The 17,225-nt window shown below is 39.8% G+C and overlaps 1 protein-coding gene and 1 long non-coding RNA gene across 2 annotated transcripts in view; one reads left to right on the forward strand and one right to left on the reverse strand.

Moving 5' to 3' along the window:
* Positions 1-17,225, forward strand: part of LOC117819735 (potassium voltage-gated channel subfamily H member 7-like) — a 58,924-nt gene that overhangs the window by 2,805 nt on the left and 38,894 nt on the right. Inside the window, exon 3 of the mRNA XM_034693168.1 lies at positions 10,221-10,376. Within this exon, the coding sequence (XP_034549059.1) occupies positions 10,221-10,376 (156 nt within the window). The remainder of the gene's footprint in view (positions 1-10,220; positions 10,377-17,225) is intronic.
* LOC117819736 lies at positions 5,925-16,866 on the reverse strand. The gene is made up of 2 exons (XR_004632609.1): positions 16,772-16,866; positions 5,925-6,081 (listed from the first exon to the last, which is right to left on the reverse strand). It is a non-coding gene; the product is annotated as an uncharacterized LOC117819736 (long non-coding RNA).

Below are 17,225 nucleotides of genomic sequence, written 5' to 3' on the forward strand. Positions count from 1 at the left end.
AGTGAGCGTGTGTGCTCATGAATAAAGATGTCAAGGGCTGACAGTGCAGTGACTGGGAATGAGCAGCTTACAGAGTAAATGCATTAAACTGGTTTGGAGGATACATTCCACACGCTCCCGCTCTGCTCCTATAGGAGGGAATGAAAGATTCATGGCATCCTTGAGAACGATGGCTATATTGATCTTAGCCGCTTTCCAAATTGAGAGTGATGGATGAAAAGTGAATGTATTCCATGTCTCCTCATCTCAATGAATTTCAATTTATCAGCCCTGGTGCAAATCAGTTAATCCTTTGTATTAAACTCCCTCCTGAAATCACACGGTAAGGAAAAATACCAAAAAATAAACCAGAAAGTCTCTGATATATTATCAGAATTCCTTTTAAATTTCTCAAAATTTCTTAATTATTTTTGGAAATATGGTCTTGAGGAATTGCAAAGTGACATAATGTAGTTTGCTTTTCCTTGCCTGTCAATAGCTACAGTGGGAAAAAAAGGAAGATCAGGATTTGAGGAAGCTGTGTGACATCGGGAGCAACAAAGCTTCGGCTCTTTTCACTGAAAAGGCAAAAAGTTAAGCTGCTTACGCGTGTGCTTGGATATTAAAAGTGGTGGAACAATGGCGACCGTGGGAGCACAGCACAGGCCTTAAGCACAAGGGCAATTTTTGTTCAAATTTTGTGAAGTAGCCAGGTTGTTAGAAAAGCGAACACACACGCAGTCTTCAGGATGATACATTATCAATGAGATAAATGCTTTCTCTGATGGCTTTGTAGAGCTATCCTATTCCACAGAGTGTAATAATACTTTGTACCTGAATGAGTCTTAACAAAAGGAAGCTGACACCGCGCCGAGAGAAGTTAAATGGATAATGGGTACATAACAGTGAGCAGCTTAGCTAACCGTGCTGAATGAGCCGGGGACATGTGGTACCCGTGGGTGCTGGGTTTCATAGGTGACTCCCCACAGAGGGGACTGACAGGCCGCGCACCTCCAGCTGAGGGGTGTAGTGAGGGGACACAGAGGGGCTTCATTGCACTAGATTTGCTGCAGGACACTTGGATGACCACCCCGCAAAGGAGCACATCCATTTTTCATAATGCTAAGGACTCTTTGGTGTCTCACAGTTTGAGCTGAAACACACGCAGAGCTTTCTTCATCGGGTTTCATTTGTTAGATACTAATCAGCTGGTCCAGGTAGATGTTACTAATTAAAAACAGAACATGTGGCTTGCATGCGTCAGGGAAATTTGCATATTCATTTGTGTAATGGATGTTTCTCTACCATTGCTTCCCATACTGTTCCTTGCATGACTTTAGACTTTCCATTTAACGGTGCTTCGACCTGAATTCTAACAGACTCAGTGGAGCTTTTTAATGTTTGATTAACAAACATCTGTTAGATGCACAAGTTAGCTTAAAGCTCCTGCGAGGAGTTTGTGGCTGGTCATGAAACAGCTTGAAATGAATATTGATGTATATATTGAGGATCAAGCCAGCACTGCACAAGGTTTATTTACTTCACAGTGTACCTCTGTTGTCTTCAATATGCATGATATGACCTAATGAAGAAGAAGAGCTGTTAGAAGGTGTAACTCTAGCCTGGCTATGCATCCCAGCATGCTTAATGCAACCAGGTGTCTGCTATCAATACACAACAAATCAGGGCATTTTTGCATTGCATGTAGTGGGTGATGGTTTGCAGCTCCAATGATGGTCCTGGTGGTGCATGTATGTGATGATACTTCAGCTTATTAAGCGCCACCCTCTGGGAGAAATGCTGTAACAAAATGAAATACCACTGTTCATTTCATGTGGCTATATTGGTCACACTGTTTAGAATGCAGCCCACCTTTTAGATGAAAAAAGAGGTGTTAAATGTGCAACTTATACACGTGTCAATTTACTGTAAAAAGGGTAATTAAATGATTAAAAGAGGAGAGTATGGAGGGGCAATAAAAATACATGAAGATCACTAGATATAATGATAGTGGTAAAGCTATACCCACTATAGACCTTGTCCATTGGGCAATACTGTATATTCTACAAGCATTTCAAAAACATAAGGTTGTGATACAGCTGAGATAAATTATTGGGTAATATTGCAATGTATCAAAGAAATGATCAAAATCCAATGATTGTTCTTGATCTTAGTTTAGGGTCTCCAAAGCAAAGCACTCATAGTTCTTTGTATTTTTATTTTCAAGGCATTTTGAATACAATGAAATATTTTCTCATCCCCCTTCAAAATGAGGCCTATTAGTGTTGGATCATGAAATACAAACCCAAGAAAATCCATTTTAATTGCAGTCGTAGAATGATAACACACTGTATGTAAAAGTTCAAAGCTGGGGAAGACTCCTGCAAGGCGCTGTACGTACAGTACAACATGAAATAACATAATTAAATGGAGCTTTGAGCACTACAACAATACACCTCTCAGTTTGCATTGGACAGGAATGCTCATCCAAAGGCTATTTTTATCTCATGGGATGCTTGTACTGGAGGTGGTAATCTAATATTTCTCTCCATACCATCTGTGTTTTTCTCTTAATCACTCACTGTACTCTAACTTACATTTTTCACCATCCATTGCATTCGATCCGCCGACATTTGTGCTGAACTACACGGAATAAAAGATCATGGAGCAAAAATATCATGAATTGATAAACATAAACACAAATGAGATGTAGTGGTAGAGCCAGAGCTTGCTAGTTATCCCTGATGGCTCTGGAGATGCTGATTGAAGATGAAATTAGGCCAGGCTGCGTGGCTCACAGCAGCCACACTTAGGCAAGATATTGCCACAAGGGCCAAGGACTGGAAACAAAGGGTTAGCTTGCATGGCCTCTCCCTACATGCCCTAGTCCCGATTGGCTACGCCCCAGTAACGTTGTGTATTGGCTTAAGCAGAATAGCCCTAAAAGAGAAACATGTCAGATTTCATTATACAAGACTTATTACCAGGCAGTAGTCTGGGGCTGTGCTGTTTAAAGCTGGGGTTGTGTGATAGCACGCTGGTAGGAAGATATAAAAATAAAAATCAGTGCTCAACAATATTACTCATGTTTCCCCCCAAAGTAGATCAGCTTATGCAGATTAATATGAAGCCTCAATACATCAAAATCGAACAGCAGGGTTGAAATGAGGAAGAGCTTCTCTTTTTTGAAATGAGATTAAAAATATAAATGTAGCTGTCGTCGCATTACTACAAAACTATAAACACCAGCTACTCCAGTATTAATGTATCTTCAAAACATCTTACTGTTCCACTACTACTCTGTTTGACCCGTACAGTGAGCCATCGGTGTTAGAGTGTCCAGAGTACCACTTGATTAAGCTACAGTCTTTTAATAATTGATGATGGAAATAGAATCTACAGTTAATGAAATTTCCATGGTGAAAAGGGAGCTAGTCCTAATACAGTGTCCATTCATTCAGGCAGGTGTAAATAACATTTCTTGGCTCTCAGGGAAACACTCTGTTAAGGACACTCAGTGCCATGAACTGCTCGACTGTCATTAATTTTAACTATGTGGTGCAGCTATGGCCATGTTTAGACAGTAATATGCTGTGATGAGATGAGTTGTGCAGAGGAAGAGGAAGGTTTCAGAGCCTGATATTTGAATGGTAAACTGTCTTCAATGCAAAGAAACTGTATAAGATAAGATAAGATAAGATAGTCCTTTATTCGTCCCACAACGGGGAAATTCAAGTGTCACAGTAGCAAAGTAGACAGTGCAAAAAAAATATAAAGCAAACAAGAGCCTATAAAATATCAATTATTAAAAAGTTATTAGCAATTAAGATTAAAATTAAGTAATCTTCTTTTTTTTAAATCTTGCTTGCATTAGATACATTTCTTGTGTGCACAAGATGAAACGATCACCTTTGCAGGACTTCCAAGAATTCAAAGAGTTTGTTAAATGTTAAAATTGATGGTTTCTTAAAAGCATTGCAGTCCAAAATAATGAACGGAATAAATTAACAAAACACAAAAAGTTAATCAGACTCAAGAAAACATTTGTCACATATATAGGAAAATAAAGTGCTGGAAACTTATAAAACAAAAGCCAATGAAACTCAACTCTGACCCCCTGTTTCTTTTGGTGGTTGTCAACCATTATTAAGGTAATAATAATAATAATAATTTAATTATAATAATTCATTTTATTTATAGGCGCCCTTCTGGACACCCAAGGTCACCTTTTAAAAGAGCAATGATTAAAGTAATAATCAACAGTAGATAAATACATACATTAGAATAAAGAATGCAATACTAGAAAAAATTAAAGAGGGAGGGGGCGTCATTCCACTCCCAAAGAAATGGATTAGAGTGCGTATGCTTGGTGGAAAAGGTGAGTTTTTAGGCGGGATTTGAAGGTGGTGGGAGACGTGGAATTTTGTACGTCCAGGGGGAGAGAGTTCCAGAGGCGGGGGGCCGAGCGGCTGAAGGCTCTCGACCCCATGGTGGTCAAGCAAGCAGCTGGGAGGGTGAGTTGGATGGAAGAGGAGGACCTGAGATTACTGGTGGGTGCATTATTACCACCTATTGTGTTGGAGTGTGAATAAACAACCCTATTACTACAACCACAGTGAGTCATAGGAAACTTGTCTTTCAGAATAGAGGTACAGTAAAGACTTTTGCCGCATCTTCTCTCTTTTTTCAGGCACACATCTGCAACCCACTGAAAACGGCCGTACAGTTAAGGACCATGCGAATTAATGACAAATTCACCAATTTAAAAAAATGTTCACACATGCTGAACCCGGGCATAGTGACCTCACCAACAGTAAAAACACATTAAGGCATCTGAACATCGGCATTCATAAGCTAAAAGTGTGTGGCAGTAACATTTAACAGCATGATTTGGATTTAACCACAGCATCATATTCAATAATGTAGTGTTCTGTGACTTAACCATGTGCTACCATGACTTTGCATGTGAGTGTACTTGCTGCGTACTTGCTGTAAATGCATTTGTGTTGTTTTTTGGAGCACTTCTTTCATTGGCAGCTTTTCAGTGGCTTTGGACATGTTTTTGAATTTGCCTCCAAGAGGAAATCTTTTGTACCACTGCTGCATGTTTGCACTTGTCAGCCTGAGCCATCATAGTTGTTTGTTCATGACAATAGACAAAAGTTTTTTGTTCTGAGTTTGGGGCAAAAAGGCAAGACATATTGAGGACCAGCACAATGATCAGCTTACCTTCAGAAAACGCAGAGTAAGCACTTTGCTAGAAGCAGTCTGTTGTAGAGCTGGGTATCACTCGCGCTCTGCAGTTGTGAAAGTCAAATTTTTCAAACAATCTCACGCAAACTGTTCTGTAAAACTGTGAACACTTATATGATGAGGCTGCTTTAGACTGCATGTAATGTCTCCTCTGGAACCAGTAAATACTGTACTGGACTTTTGGCTGTTCACATGCATTCCTGCATTTATTGTGGTGTTTCACTGGCCAGATGATGATTATGTTACATCCCATCTACTTACTATGTTGTGGAATAATAAAACATAGACGTACAGTATACACATGGTGTAAATTTAAATCGATACAGCCCTTCATGTCAGTTCCTTTGAGTTCTGGCTCAAAGGATTAACTGATCATTTTACACTGATGCATAATGCACTGTCAGAACAAGCCTTGGGCTTTGTAGTTGCAACACATTTTCCCCTCTGCATAAAGTTTTGGGATGGCAACTTGACTGACATGGTTGGGAGCGTTGATAACATGTATCATGGTTTGGTAACGTAACAGGTTTGTTCCGGTTTTTATGTTTTTGTGGATTGTGTATCAGGGAGATGCCTCTTGAAATGGTTTCAGAGATTTGCGGTATTTTCACAAGATTTCTTGCACATCTGTGATGGTTAGAAAACCAGATGTAACAGTGTGGACCCAAAAGCACAGCCGGAGGCAGAGGACGCAGTTCAGTGAATTTATTGTATGGAACAAAGGGAGCAGGGAAGGGATCCAGGGTCCAAGGCGTGAGGAATAGAGGTGGAGGCTGGTGAATAAATCCAGGTAGAGAGTGAGGCAGTGTGGCAGCGATAGGGAAAAAGCACTAGGGGCTCGTGGCGGCACTGGAGAAACAGAGACAGCAGGGTTAGTCACAGGTAAAAAGCACAAAGCTGGAACACTCGATAGCAAACTAGCAAATTCACGAGAGAACAGGCCAAGATACCACTTCAGATGCGGGAATAATCAGGTGCAGGTGTGAAGGTGTTAAGGTGCAGGTGTGGGAGGAGCCGCCCAATCTCTGAGAGAAGGAGAGAGACTCCACAAAAGAAACTAACTAAAAAGCCACAACCATGTTAGAATCATCACAACACCTTGCTTATAGTCTTGCTTTCATCCAGGTAGTCTATGTTGTTGAGGTTTGTGCTTTCAGGTTTTTCAGTGCCTTCAGCAAACCCAACATCCAGGCATGTTTGTTCTGAAGTACCAACCGCTCACGTGGCCAGATCTCATTTCGCAAAGGCTGGTCTCACGAGACAAGGGAAAATGGATATTTTAAAAGATTGATCTCAAGACTTTATGAATCGATGTCTTATTATAAAAATAAAAATCAATATGAATTGAAAAACAATTTTCTTAACCCAGCCCTTACTCCTTTATGAGTAATGTGTATGCCTTTAAATGTACCCTGCAGCTTTCCCTTTACAAATTGGTGGTGAGGATCCTAAAAGATGACATGAATGAGACTTTCTATCTTTATTAAATAGCTCCTTCCGCCCATGTAATGTCAGCGTGCATGACATCTGTTCTGACACTGTTTTTATTCCACTTTAATATTTCACATGATTAATTGTGAGTCCCACGTGAAGCACACTTAGCTTTTACAACAAATTTTAAAAAGGCTATATTAAATATTAATTCACAGTGGATCCAAGACAGACCAAAACTCCTGCACCAAGAGTGTGAATGTTTTTATCATGATGACACTTCAACTGAGAAGTCAAGTCTGCCACGGCAGCTTGTCAGTCAGCAGGAGGTGATCATTACACATCCAGGAAACGGGGTCTTCCCATCTGAAATTAATTTGTATTCATGTAGAATCCTTTTGCTGGTATTCGGCTTGAAACATTAAGATTTGTTGAATTGACATTTAGTTTAGGTTCACTATAAACCTTGGTTTATAACGTCAGTAACTCTCTTTTGATGCTGCACATAAACTTCAGGCCTTGTAGTAGATCTTGCATGATCTAAACCCCCCGAACTGATGAAAATGGTCTTGCATCGTTACAGAAGTATGAAGAAATGATGTGAAATCAGAGTTTTGGGTTCACTGTTTGAGTTAGCTCTTAGAGTAAGTTTGATGTCAGAAAAAAAATGAATCGCACCGTTGTTCCTATTTTTCATCCCTGAGGTCATACATAACTTTATCTCATCACATGGCTCACAGCCACTGATGTAAAATAGAGGGTAGAAAGACGCTCCCTGTTTTATTCACAAAAAGTTCCCCTTGTTTACCAGGAGCTCTGCAGGCAAATACGCAAGTTAACAAAGTAATGAAGAAAACTGTTATAAGAACATTTCATCAGATCAAGTTTTATGCCTCTACCGTCTGTGCTGCTTTAACATGGCTGTTTGAGAGAAAGCTTTCCTTTCATCCTCTTGCAGTAGAGGTGACATTCAGCAGGAGACTGGATGAGAGGGGACCCCTATGGTTTAGCCTTTAAGCATGACTATTGTTTCCCCATCTGCTGAGGGAAACTCCAGCCCAGAAATATCTCTGCTGAATTGACTGTACACAGAACAAAGTGCTAAATAATTTACCCTAGATCTCTATTGTGTGAACAAATATAATTATTCGGTATTTAACTCCTATTTTTCCTTTTCAAATGGGCAGCTTTGGAGCTCATGGCATGTATTTTTCAAAGCATTTCTACTGCTTACACTGTCTGAAATATGTAAAGAAATATGCTCCAGAGAATGAGCATGTCAGCATGCAACCATGTAGATGCTAAACCATAGTGCTGTTAGCAAAAAAATAATAGTTCATATGCTCCAGGATGCATCTAGTGGAGTTAGGCAGTAAATATTTAATGCACCAGTTATGCTATACTTCGAAAACTTTAAAAAAACGCCTGAGAGACATGATATCTGCATCTGTTTTGATATATTGAGAAGAAATGCTGAATATACATATTCTCAAAAATAAAAATAAATCACATCTGCTTTGCTTTATGAGGTTAAAGCAGCACAGGAAGGTGTTTTGTTGTGTTGCCCTCAAGACTAAAAAAGACAGAATCTAAAGACTACACAGCAGCATATTTAAAATGTATAGCTTGTTTGTGTCCTTTTCAGAGTGTCTCAGCAGAAAATATGAGCTAGATCTATACAGTAGTGCTTATGAGATATTTGAAACAATAATTAGGTTTTTAGGAAAGAGTATCATCAGCACATTCTTGTTGTCAAAAATGAGTGGTTAGAAATCCAACATTAGACATGCTGAATCTCTCGTATTCAACTTGAATTCAAAAGTAAGTTTGATTCCATTTGTGGGACTTTATTGGAAGTCATTCCCTAATCACTGTCCTCTCCAGTGTCTACTTTTAAATGAGGCAAAAAATATCCTCAAATAGCATCAAAAGTATTATTTTTGGAGGTAGATTTTAAGTGTTAGTCACAAACTAATCTAATTCCCGCAGGATTTATCAGATAATTAAAAGTCGATCTGAACAGCACGCGCTCAGATTTTCTTCCACTCTGAAAAATAAGCATACAGTTAAATCAAACAGAACAAAGTCAGAGTCCAAACTGTTTCTTTTTATAGAAAGGACAATGTAGAATTAAGTGAAGGATTTCTGGGAAATGCACAAAAGTGCTTTTTATGAAAAAGGGGATTTTCTGTTGAAGGAAGGACTCACAGTCCCTCAGCTCTCCTAGCATAGCTCTTTTACCTTACATCACAGCATTTCCAGGCACCCATCACACCAGAGAAGATGGGTGCTGAGTGGTCTTTTTATCCACACACACACACAAGCCTATGTTATGTAAATGATTCCCAGTTAATTCTACCGTCACTCTCAAGCGCTGTACATTTTTTGATGTCACCTCTTGTATTAAAGCCACATTATCATATTCCCCAGCGGTGACAATGCTGCAATCCTTCTGGGAGATTTTATGCAGAAATCCTTCCAACAGAACTCTGGCATGTTGAGGCAGCCCGAGTTTGTTATATTTAGTCAGACAGCAAGTCTACTGCTAATGAATGCTGCTGGCAGGGTGTCTGTGAGCCCTGCGGAGATTACAGCGAACGGCGGTAATATGTGTCCTCTGTGAGGAGGGGCGACACAGCAAGCCAGACAGAGAGATAGACAGGCCTGAGAGTGACAAAGGGACAGATATATTTCCATACTTGCATTGTGATTTAGCCAGATGACGAAGGCAAACTATTCTCAGTGTATTTTTCTGTAAAAATCTGTGAAACTTTTTTGTAAGTATACTTAAGTTGTGTCTGATTATTGTGCTGAAAATCTGAGCAGTCTAAGAGACGTATCACCCTTGCTGTACAGCGCCTAATGTGTTGTTGTTTGGAGCCCAGTAAGTACAAACTTTCATTGTTGTGTACATGTGCCCGCAGGCATCAATAATAGCTTTCACTAACGCAGCTATAACCAGTGACTGCAGTTGAGAAATCAGGATACTCAGGGGCTCCAGCCTAAGTTTAGATCAAGGATTGTTTTCCGCTCCACTGCCTCACACGGTTCTCAGCTCGAGTAATTATTCCTATGAGCGCATTGCAATCCTCTAAATTGGCTGTAATCTGCCCTGCCTGTTTGATCTATTCGGCTAAACCCTGCTGTCTGCACCACACTAGGGCTCTTGCATCACATTTGTCCAACCTCTGCTAGCTTACTCATTTTTATGCTATGTATTGCTCATTAAAACACACGTGGCATATGTATAGGGACACACGAGCACATTTAACCCCTGGGCTTACTTATTTTTATCTCAAACCCTTTCATTTGTTCTGACATGCAGGCATTGACCTTTAAATCGGATCAACTTCTCTGTGTTTTCTCCCAACATTCATATGAAACCAGAGGGAGGTGTGAGTCATTTTTCATTAATAAATGTTTACAATAATGGCCTCAGTGACAATACATGTTAACTTGATATTTTTTTCTCCACAGGTTCAGGTCAAATTAAGACAAAAAGCTGATAGGAAGGTATGATTCAGCTTCTTGGCATTGACGCTGTGTTTCCCTTTCAGGCTCTGACTTTCAGTGCAACATCCACGTCATCCCGGTGAAAAATGAAGAGGGCGTGGTGATGATGTTTATCTTGAATTTCGATTACGTCGTGGATGAGGAGAGTGACAACTCTACTGAGAAGATAAGCCCGACGTCCCCTACAAAGTCAGATCAAAGTGAGTGTTTGACAAACCTTGCTAAAAATACCATGACATGAAAGTACTTTGAATAGTTTTGCAGTGGGGGTAGAGAAATAAAGAAGTCATCCATTACCCTACACCACTATTTTATCTGAATGAAGTATATGCACAGTTATTAGGTTGGCACCATTTCCTAAAACAATGATTTTCTGGCTCTTTTAACAAAAGGGCAGTTCCATGAAGTGGAAGCCTGAAATTGAGATGATTCATTAAATTAGCGCTCTACATCTCCTAGACACTAATTAAGCGCTACAGATTATGATTCACTTCCCTGGCATGCTCTGTGTAACATCCAATCATGTTGCAAGCTTTTTTCCTCCAACCACTAAAAAATAGTACATTATTTATTGTTTTTACATGTATACACCGGGAGTGAGGGTTTACATAAGCCTGTCTTATAGGAAATGTTAAATTTATAATAGAATAGTTATTTTTGTCTTGAGTCTTGTAGAAAAGCAGAATATTCTCCATGTATGTGTTTATTTGGATGTGTGTCAGTAGGTGTAAATGTCAATCAGGCTCCTCCCTGATTGGAGGCACTCAGCGTCTCTTGTCTAACCAGAGCCCAGCTATCCACTTCACTCAGCATGAATTCCTCCAAGGCACTGGCATTCAGCTTGTGCCTCTCCGTGTGTGTGTATGCGTGTATGTAAATGTGCGCGTGTGCATGCGTGTGTGTATCCGCTCATGTGCGAGTGAATGCCTGTGTCCGCTGCTAACATTACTAATCAGAATTGATTGCTTGTGACAGTGCTTCAGAGAGGGGACCTGTGGGTAGATGGGGGAGTTAAACATATGATGTGACTTTAGATTAGAAACAGTCTTGACTACTTGCACACATCGCACTTAAAATATGACCTTTCCATTGTCTTTGCTTTAAAGCAGCCCTCAGATAACACCAGGGCATGAGAGCAATTTAATGCCTTGTGTGCTTTGACTTTAACTCAAACTGCAAATGATTTGTGAACACTAGCTTTCAAAAATTATTCATATTTTTAGCATTTTATTGAAATACTCTAGTAGAACATTTCCACATAGCCTAGCCGTATATACCAGTAATAGCAGCATGTAAAAAGTGACTTTTGGACATTTTCGGGGCTAATTATGATCCGCTTTCGACAGCAGACAACAAACCTGCAGGTGTCAGCGAGCACAATATTGAGCCTGGAAGAGAGTAATCCCTCTTTCCCTGAGCTGCCATCTAAAACACACCACTCAGCAGCTCCGACCTGCCCTAAGACCCAAAACAAGACACAATAGGTACAAATTACTCGGCAGAAAGATACACTGTTTGGTCCTGAGAGATTCCTTTTTACCGCCTGGGTACAATGCTTGATAGATTGTCTGATAGAATCACAAATTTATGTTGGAACCTGAATTTTATTGAAAGTCTCCATCACTCTGAAATCCTTCTCTTTCAAACTGTATGACATTTGCCAGCTATGAAAACACTTTTGCATTGATGAAAAATTATACCTTAACAAACACCTGACAGGGCTCACATGAATGTTAATTATGTTAATTATGTATGTTGCAGAAGTCACATTTACACCGAACGTACACAAGACATTAAGTCCCAGGAGGTACCATTCATGGAAATAAAGGTTCCTCCTTGATGTCCCTGTTTCCTTCCTGGTCTTAAGCCGTTGTGACAAAATAGCATGCTGACATGTGAAACATCTCCTTGTACTTTCAGAGAGTAGACTGCTACTTCCCCTCTTTAGCAGGAACCTTTTAGAGGAAAGAGGCACCAGTATTTTACCAAGAACCCTTATTACCCAGCTATGTTTAATACTTGATTCTGGTCAATACCTCATAGCAATGGTGTGTTATTTCACAACACCAACTACAAAGCGAAGGGAATATTTTGTTAGCAATATAAATAAAAACATAATTTTAAATTGATTAAATCATCTTTTAATTTATATTTCTATCAACTTGTTTAACTGGTATTTTGTAGGTTGCTGGGTAATGAGTGTGATGATGTATAGTGAGCGGGTGGTCATTATCCCTTACTTAGAGTGGAAACACTGTATGCCTCTTAAAGCTCCCAGTAGCAGGGTAAAGTTCCCCCAATGGAAATGCAGCAGTAAGAACTAGCTTTCATAAGCCGTGACGCTTATTTAGATTGTGGGGTATTTATAGAAATCTGACATTTATGGTTTTGCCAGAGGTTTTCTGAAACTCCAGATTCAAACCAAGCTGCTTACTATCTTGTAATATATAAAATACAGCCAGGCTTCACATGTAAGGCTCCATAGCCTACCTCTCAGGCTTCATTCTATTGAATACCCACAGCTCAAGAATTTAAATCAACCTGAGGGTCCGAGAGGTTTGCCTTTTCATCACAAAATGTCCAATTCAAAGTCCAGAACGCTTCTTGTATGGCTGTTAATCTCATGCTCCATTTTACCCTTCACTTTGAACAAGATTGTACGAATTGTCATCTTTGTCACTCGAAACGGCAACTTAGCTCAGTTGATTGTCTTGTCCTAACATTTCACATTCAGCTACAGACCAGCCCAATAACTAGGATAAAGAGATAAGTTCTCCCTTAGTGTTAGAAAAATTCTGTCAACATAAAATGTCTTCTGTTTCGAGCTGCTCGCTAGTGAGGAGTCCCATGTAGGAGTAACTCTTTGAATCATTCATGCTTAAAAGCCATACAAGAGTCTTTTAGACCGCTTCAAGTTGTTAGGATGACATTATGGCTTTGTATGAGTTATCAGAGTCCCATGTTTATGGTTTGAATTTGTTTGAAACTGTCTCAGGGGAGACATCAAGACAGCACTGTGAGCCTTTTAAAGACAAGTTTAAGGGTTAGGTTCTGGTGAGAATGAGTAGAAATAAAGCTGGCAAAAACACTGCGACAACACAGAAGAGAGAAATAGCATAAATAAAAGCAGACATTGTAAAAGAAGAACATTAAATGTTCAAGAAACTTCTCATAGCACCCTGTGCTTGTACTTTGGTAGTCTTTAAGACCAGGGGTTCCCAAACTTTACCATGTCAAGGCTCTCCAAACAGCATTAGCGTCTGACTGGGGACCCCCTTTGCAAACCCACAGACAAGGCTTCAAAATATGTACAGGAACATCAACTTTTAGAATGTATTTTCTTACTTTTATTCACTTTTCAATATTTATTACATTTGTTTAGCAAAGGAAATTATTAACAAACGTGTTGTAAAAAATAAATAAAATTAGATTGTATTCTTTTCCCTTCCCTCCAATTTTCTGAGGCACCCCTAGCGACCCCTGGCGGCTCCCACTTTGAGAACCACTGTTCTAGACACTAAAGCTGATCGACACCTGTCCCCCCAATACCCTACCTTTTTTAAGCAGAAATATATGAAGTCATGAAATAGAAGGAAAAAAGCCAACAGGTCCCTGTGTCAAGGAGAAAACACCTTGGATCATGTCCCAGCTGTAATTATACATAAATGAAAAATAGGGACCCTCATTTTGTAACAAATTTGGACAAACAAGGCAAAAGCTTTTGAAATGAACCAGGAAACAGGAACAAAAAGAAGGTAGGCTGCATCACCACATATTAGCAGTTTACAACCCTATCTCCATTTTCCTTCATATGCTGCTACACTGACTCTCTGTAGCCACAATAATTCCCATATGACTGTCATGTGACCCTGCCCACTCTCTTGTGGGCAGAGGTGAGAAAAACCAAGAGCCATGAATCGATAGAGCTGATGAAGCCTCCTGAATGAGCAGTGACATGTCCTCTGAACTAAAACAAATGTGGTTGTGTGTGGATGTCAGCCTCCCCTCATATATGACTGTGTCCTTCAGATATATGTGTTTCCATGTTTACTCACTTAGCATGTTGTAAAATCTGACTTAAGTTGATCTTAAATTTTTAGTTGATGCCTAAAAACAGATTTGGAGTCAACAACCAAGCTAGCTGCTCTGTAAGGAAGCATTACCCACAATGTGGCACCAAAGCCAAGTTCTTATCTTAGCCCACTCGTGATGACTGAGGGTATTGATGTCAAGCAAGTGAAATATTAACTATGTTCACCATGTGAGTTCAACTTTTAAACATTTTAACTTTGCTCATTAGCAGAAAACACAGGGAGAATTGAATGTTCTTATGGTCTATGCTCAGTGGCTCCTTTTGTGCTCACTTTTAGAAGATCTTCCAAAGGGTTTCATGTTCCTAACAATGTTATTATTGTTAGATCAAATATTCAGTGCATGTTACGCTTGGTCAATACGTTGAAATCAATTAGCTATGGCTATTAGCGTCCTAACTCTCTTAAGACATTGATATGTCCACAGTGGGTTGATGTTTCAAACTGCCTTGTCAATATCCCCCTCTGGGAACACAGGAACCTTGAAATTTAGAACGATAAACTTAACACAGTGAAGCTGAAGCTAATCATGTTTTTACATATTTTAAAAAATAAAACTAAAAAAGGAACCACAAAAATCTGCAGGCTTTGCTTATTTCCTAACTTCTAAAATTGAATATTGAGCAAAAACAGTAAAATATGTAATTCAAGCATTATTAAGAAAAAGCTTTGAGATTATTTTGCGTGTTGTACAGTAACATATTTTTAGGCCTTGTGTTTTTTTGATAGACCTATCCCCACGCCAAAATACTGTAAACGGGAGTTATATAAGCATTCAGCTCGGGCTCCAGTCAGGAGCATTCTGTAGTGATGACAGAGTCTCCCCACAGAGCAGGGACAGGAAGGTTATCCATATCTCCTGCCAGCTCAGGATGTCATTAGGTTCCTCTCCAGGAAACTTGTTGAGTGTCACGGCTCTATTGTAAGCTACCTTAGTTGTAACATCAGCACATTTGGACGGGGGATGGAAACAGATGGTAACGGCGTTATGTAAGGAGGGTGCTGAGGGATGGGTGCCCCATGAGTGAGGCAGGGCTCACTTTCACCCTCTTTCTATAGTTAATGAGGCAATACTTTCACTCCATCCCAAGAGGTCGTTAACATTTTGTACTGCGTCCATCAGTGTTCCCAGTTCATCAGGGTTCCCTTTTCAAATCAATGAGACGTAAGAATTGAACTGTGCAAGATGCTTTTTCCTGTGTGAGAACTGAAAGTAGATGCTAGTAAGTTTGCATCTGGCCAGACCTGGGTATTGGCAATATGATATACTGTGTGGTGACACGATACAGAGTTAAGATTCCCTACCGTATTGTTAGGATGAATATTATGATATTGCATCTTGGCAGTTTGTTACTGACTTAAATAATAATAATAATAATAGTAATGCATTTTATTTGGAGGCGCCTTTCAAGTCATCCAAGGTCGCCTTACAGGGAATACAATAAAAAACATTCATCATTAAAACATCATTAAAACTAACAGACTAAGTAATAATATAAAATAAAAATAAGAAATAAATTAAAAACAAGTGAAGTGCACAGAGTTCATCTAAAGGGAATATGCCAGTTTGAACAGGTGAGTTTTAAGTTGAGATTCGAATGATGTTATGGAGTCTGACTGTCTTATGTGTGGGGGGAGGGAGTTCCAGAGTCTGGGTGCTGAGCAGCTGAAGGCTCGGGCACCCATGGTACTGAGGGCGTGACGATGGGATGGTCCAGCAGAGGTTGAGTGGAGGGAGCGGGAGGGAGTGTATTCGTGACTTACAGAATATGTCCTTTTTTATAGGCCCTATGTTCCCCTTGGTTATGTCAGAGATGTGTATACCTTTCCTGTTTTTTTAGTTGAGGTTACCGTGTTGGAGTGAAAGAGTCAAATAATGATAAGAAAGATTAGACACAAGGGACGTTACAAAACAATTACATTCCTACTCCTTTAAACAGAAATTGAAATACTAACTTACCAACTAGTTTAAATGTAAGAGAACACTTCAAAAACAGTCAAAAATAGGCAAATGTATTCAACACAACTAAATCACTGAGTCAAAATTGGTTTGCCGAATGCCGCTAAGACTAGAAGAGCTAGCATCACCAGCTTTAGGTCTTCTTTGCAGGTTGACATCCACATTCCTGTGCTGGTTACACATTGCTTCGGTCAACCCAGTCTATATACATCATTATCTCCATTTTCTAGATCATAATACCGCTAAACTGCGCTGCACAGATTCCCTCTTTTATCCGTGCTTGTTTACATCTGGGTAGTCAAGCATTATAGCAGTGATGTATATACATATGAGATTAGCCATTACCCAGAGCTTCACCCTGGTACTTAAATCCCTTCACTGGCTCCCCATCACCTGTAGAATCCAGTACAAAATACTCACACTTACTCACAGATCCCTACAAGGTCAGACTCCAGAATACTTGTCAGAACTCATTCACCCCTACCAGCTACCTCGCCCACTCAGGTCCAACATGTTACACCTTTTCACTGTTCCACGTACACACCTCAGCACTCGCGGTGACAGAGCCTGTAGCCCCTAGGCTCTGGAACACTCTGCCGATATCCCTGCGCTCTGCAGAATCTGCAGATGTTTTTAAGTCTACATTAAAAGAAACACTGAATTAGCTAGGCTTTTAGTTGATTCTCACAGAACTTTTAATGCTTTTAAGGATCATGTAACCTCTGTCATTTTTATGTTGCCTACCAGTTTTATATTTCTTTCTGCATGTCTTGTCGTTGTAAAGCACTTTGTGACTGTTGTCTGTGAAAAGGGCTAAATAGATAAAGTTTACTTACTCACTTACTTCAGCCCCGGCTAGTGGTGGGTAGCTACGTTACAGCTTAGAGACAACATAAGACTAGCATTTGAGGCCTCTAATGATAAAAATATCAATGATTCAATTAAACAAATGGGTAATTCTGTTGCCAACTAGCAAGGGCGCCGATGTTCAAGCATTT

Source organism: Notolabrus celidotus, chromosome 10 (assembly GCF_009762535.1).
Source record: "Notolabrus celidotus isolate fNotCel1 chromosome 10, fNotCel1.pri, whole genome shotgun sequence".
Taxonomy (NCBI): Eukaryota; Metazoa; Chordata; class Actinopteri; order Labriformes; family Labridae; genus Notolabrus; species Notolabrus celidotus.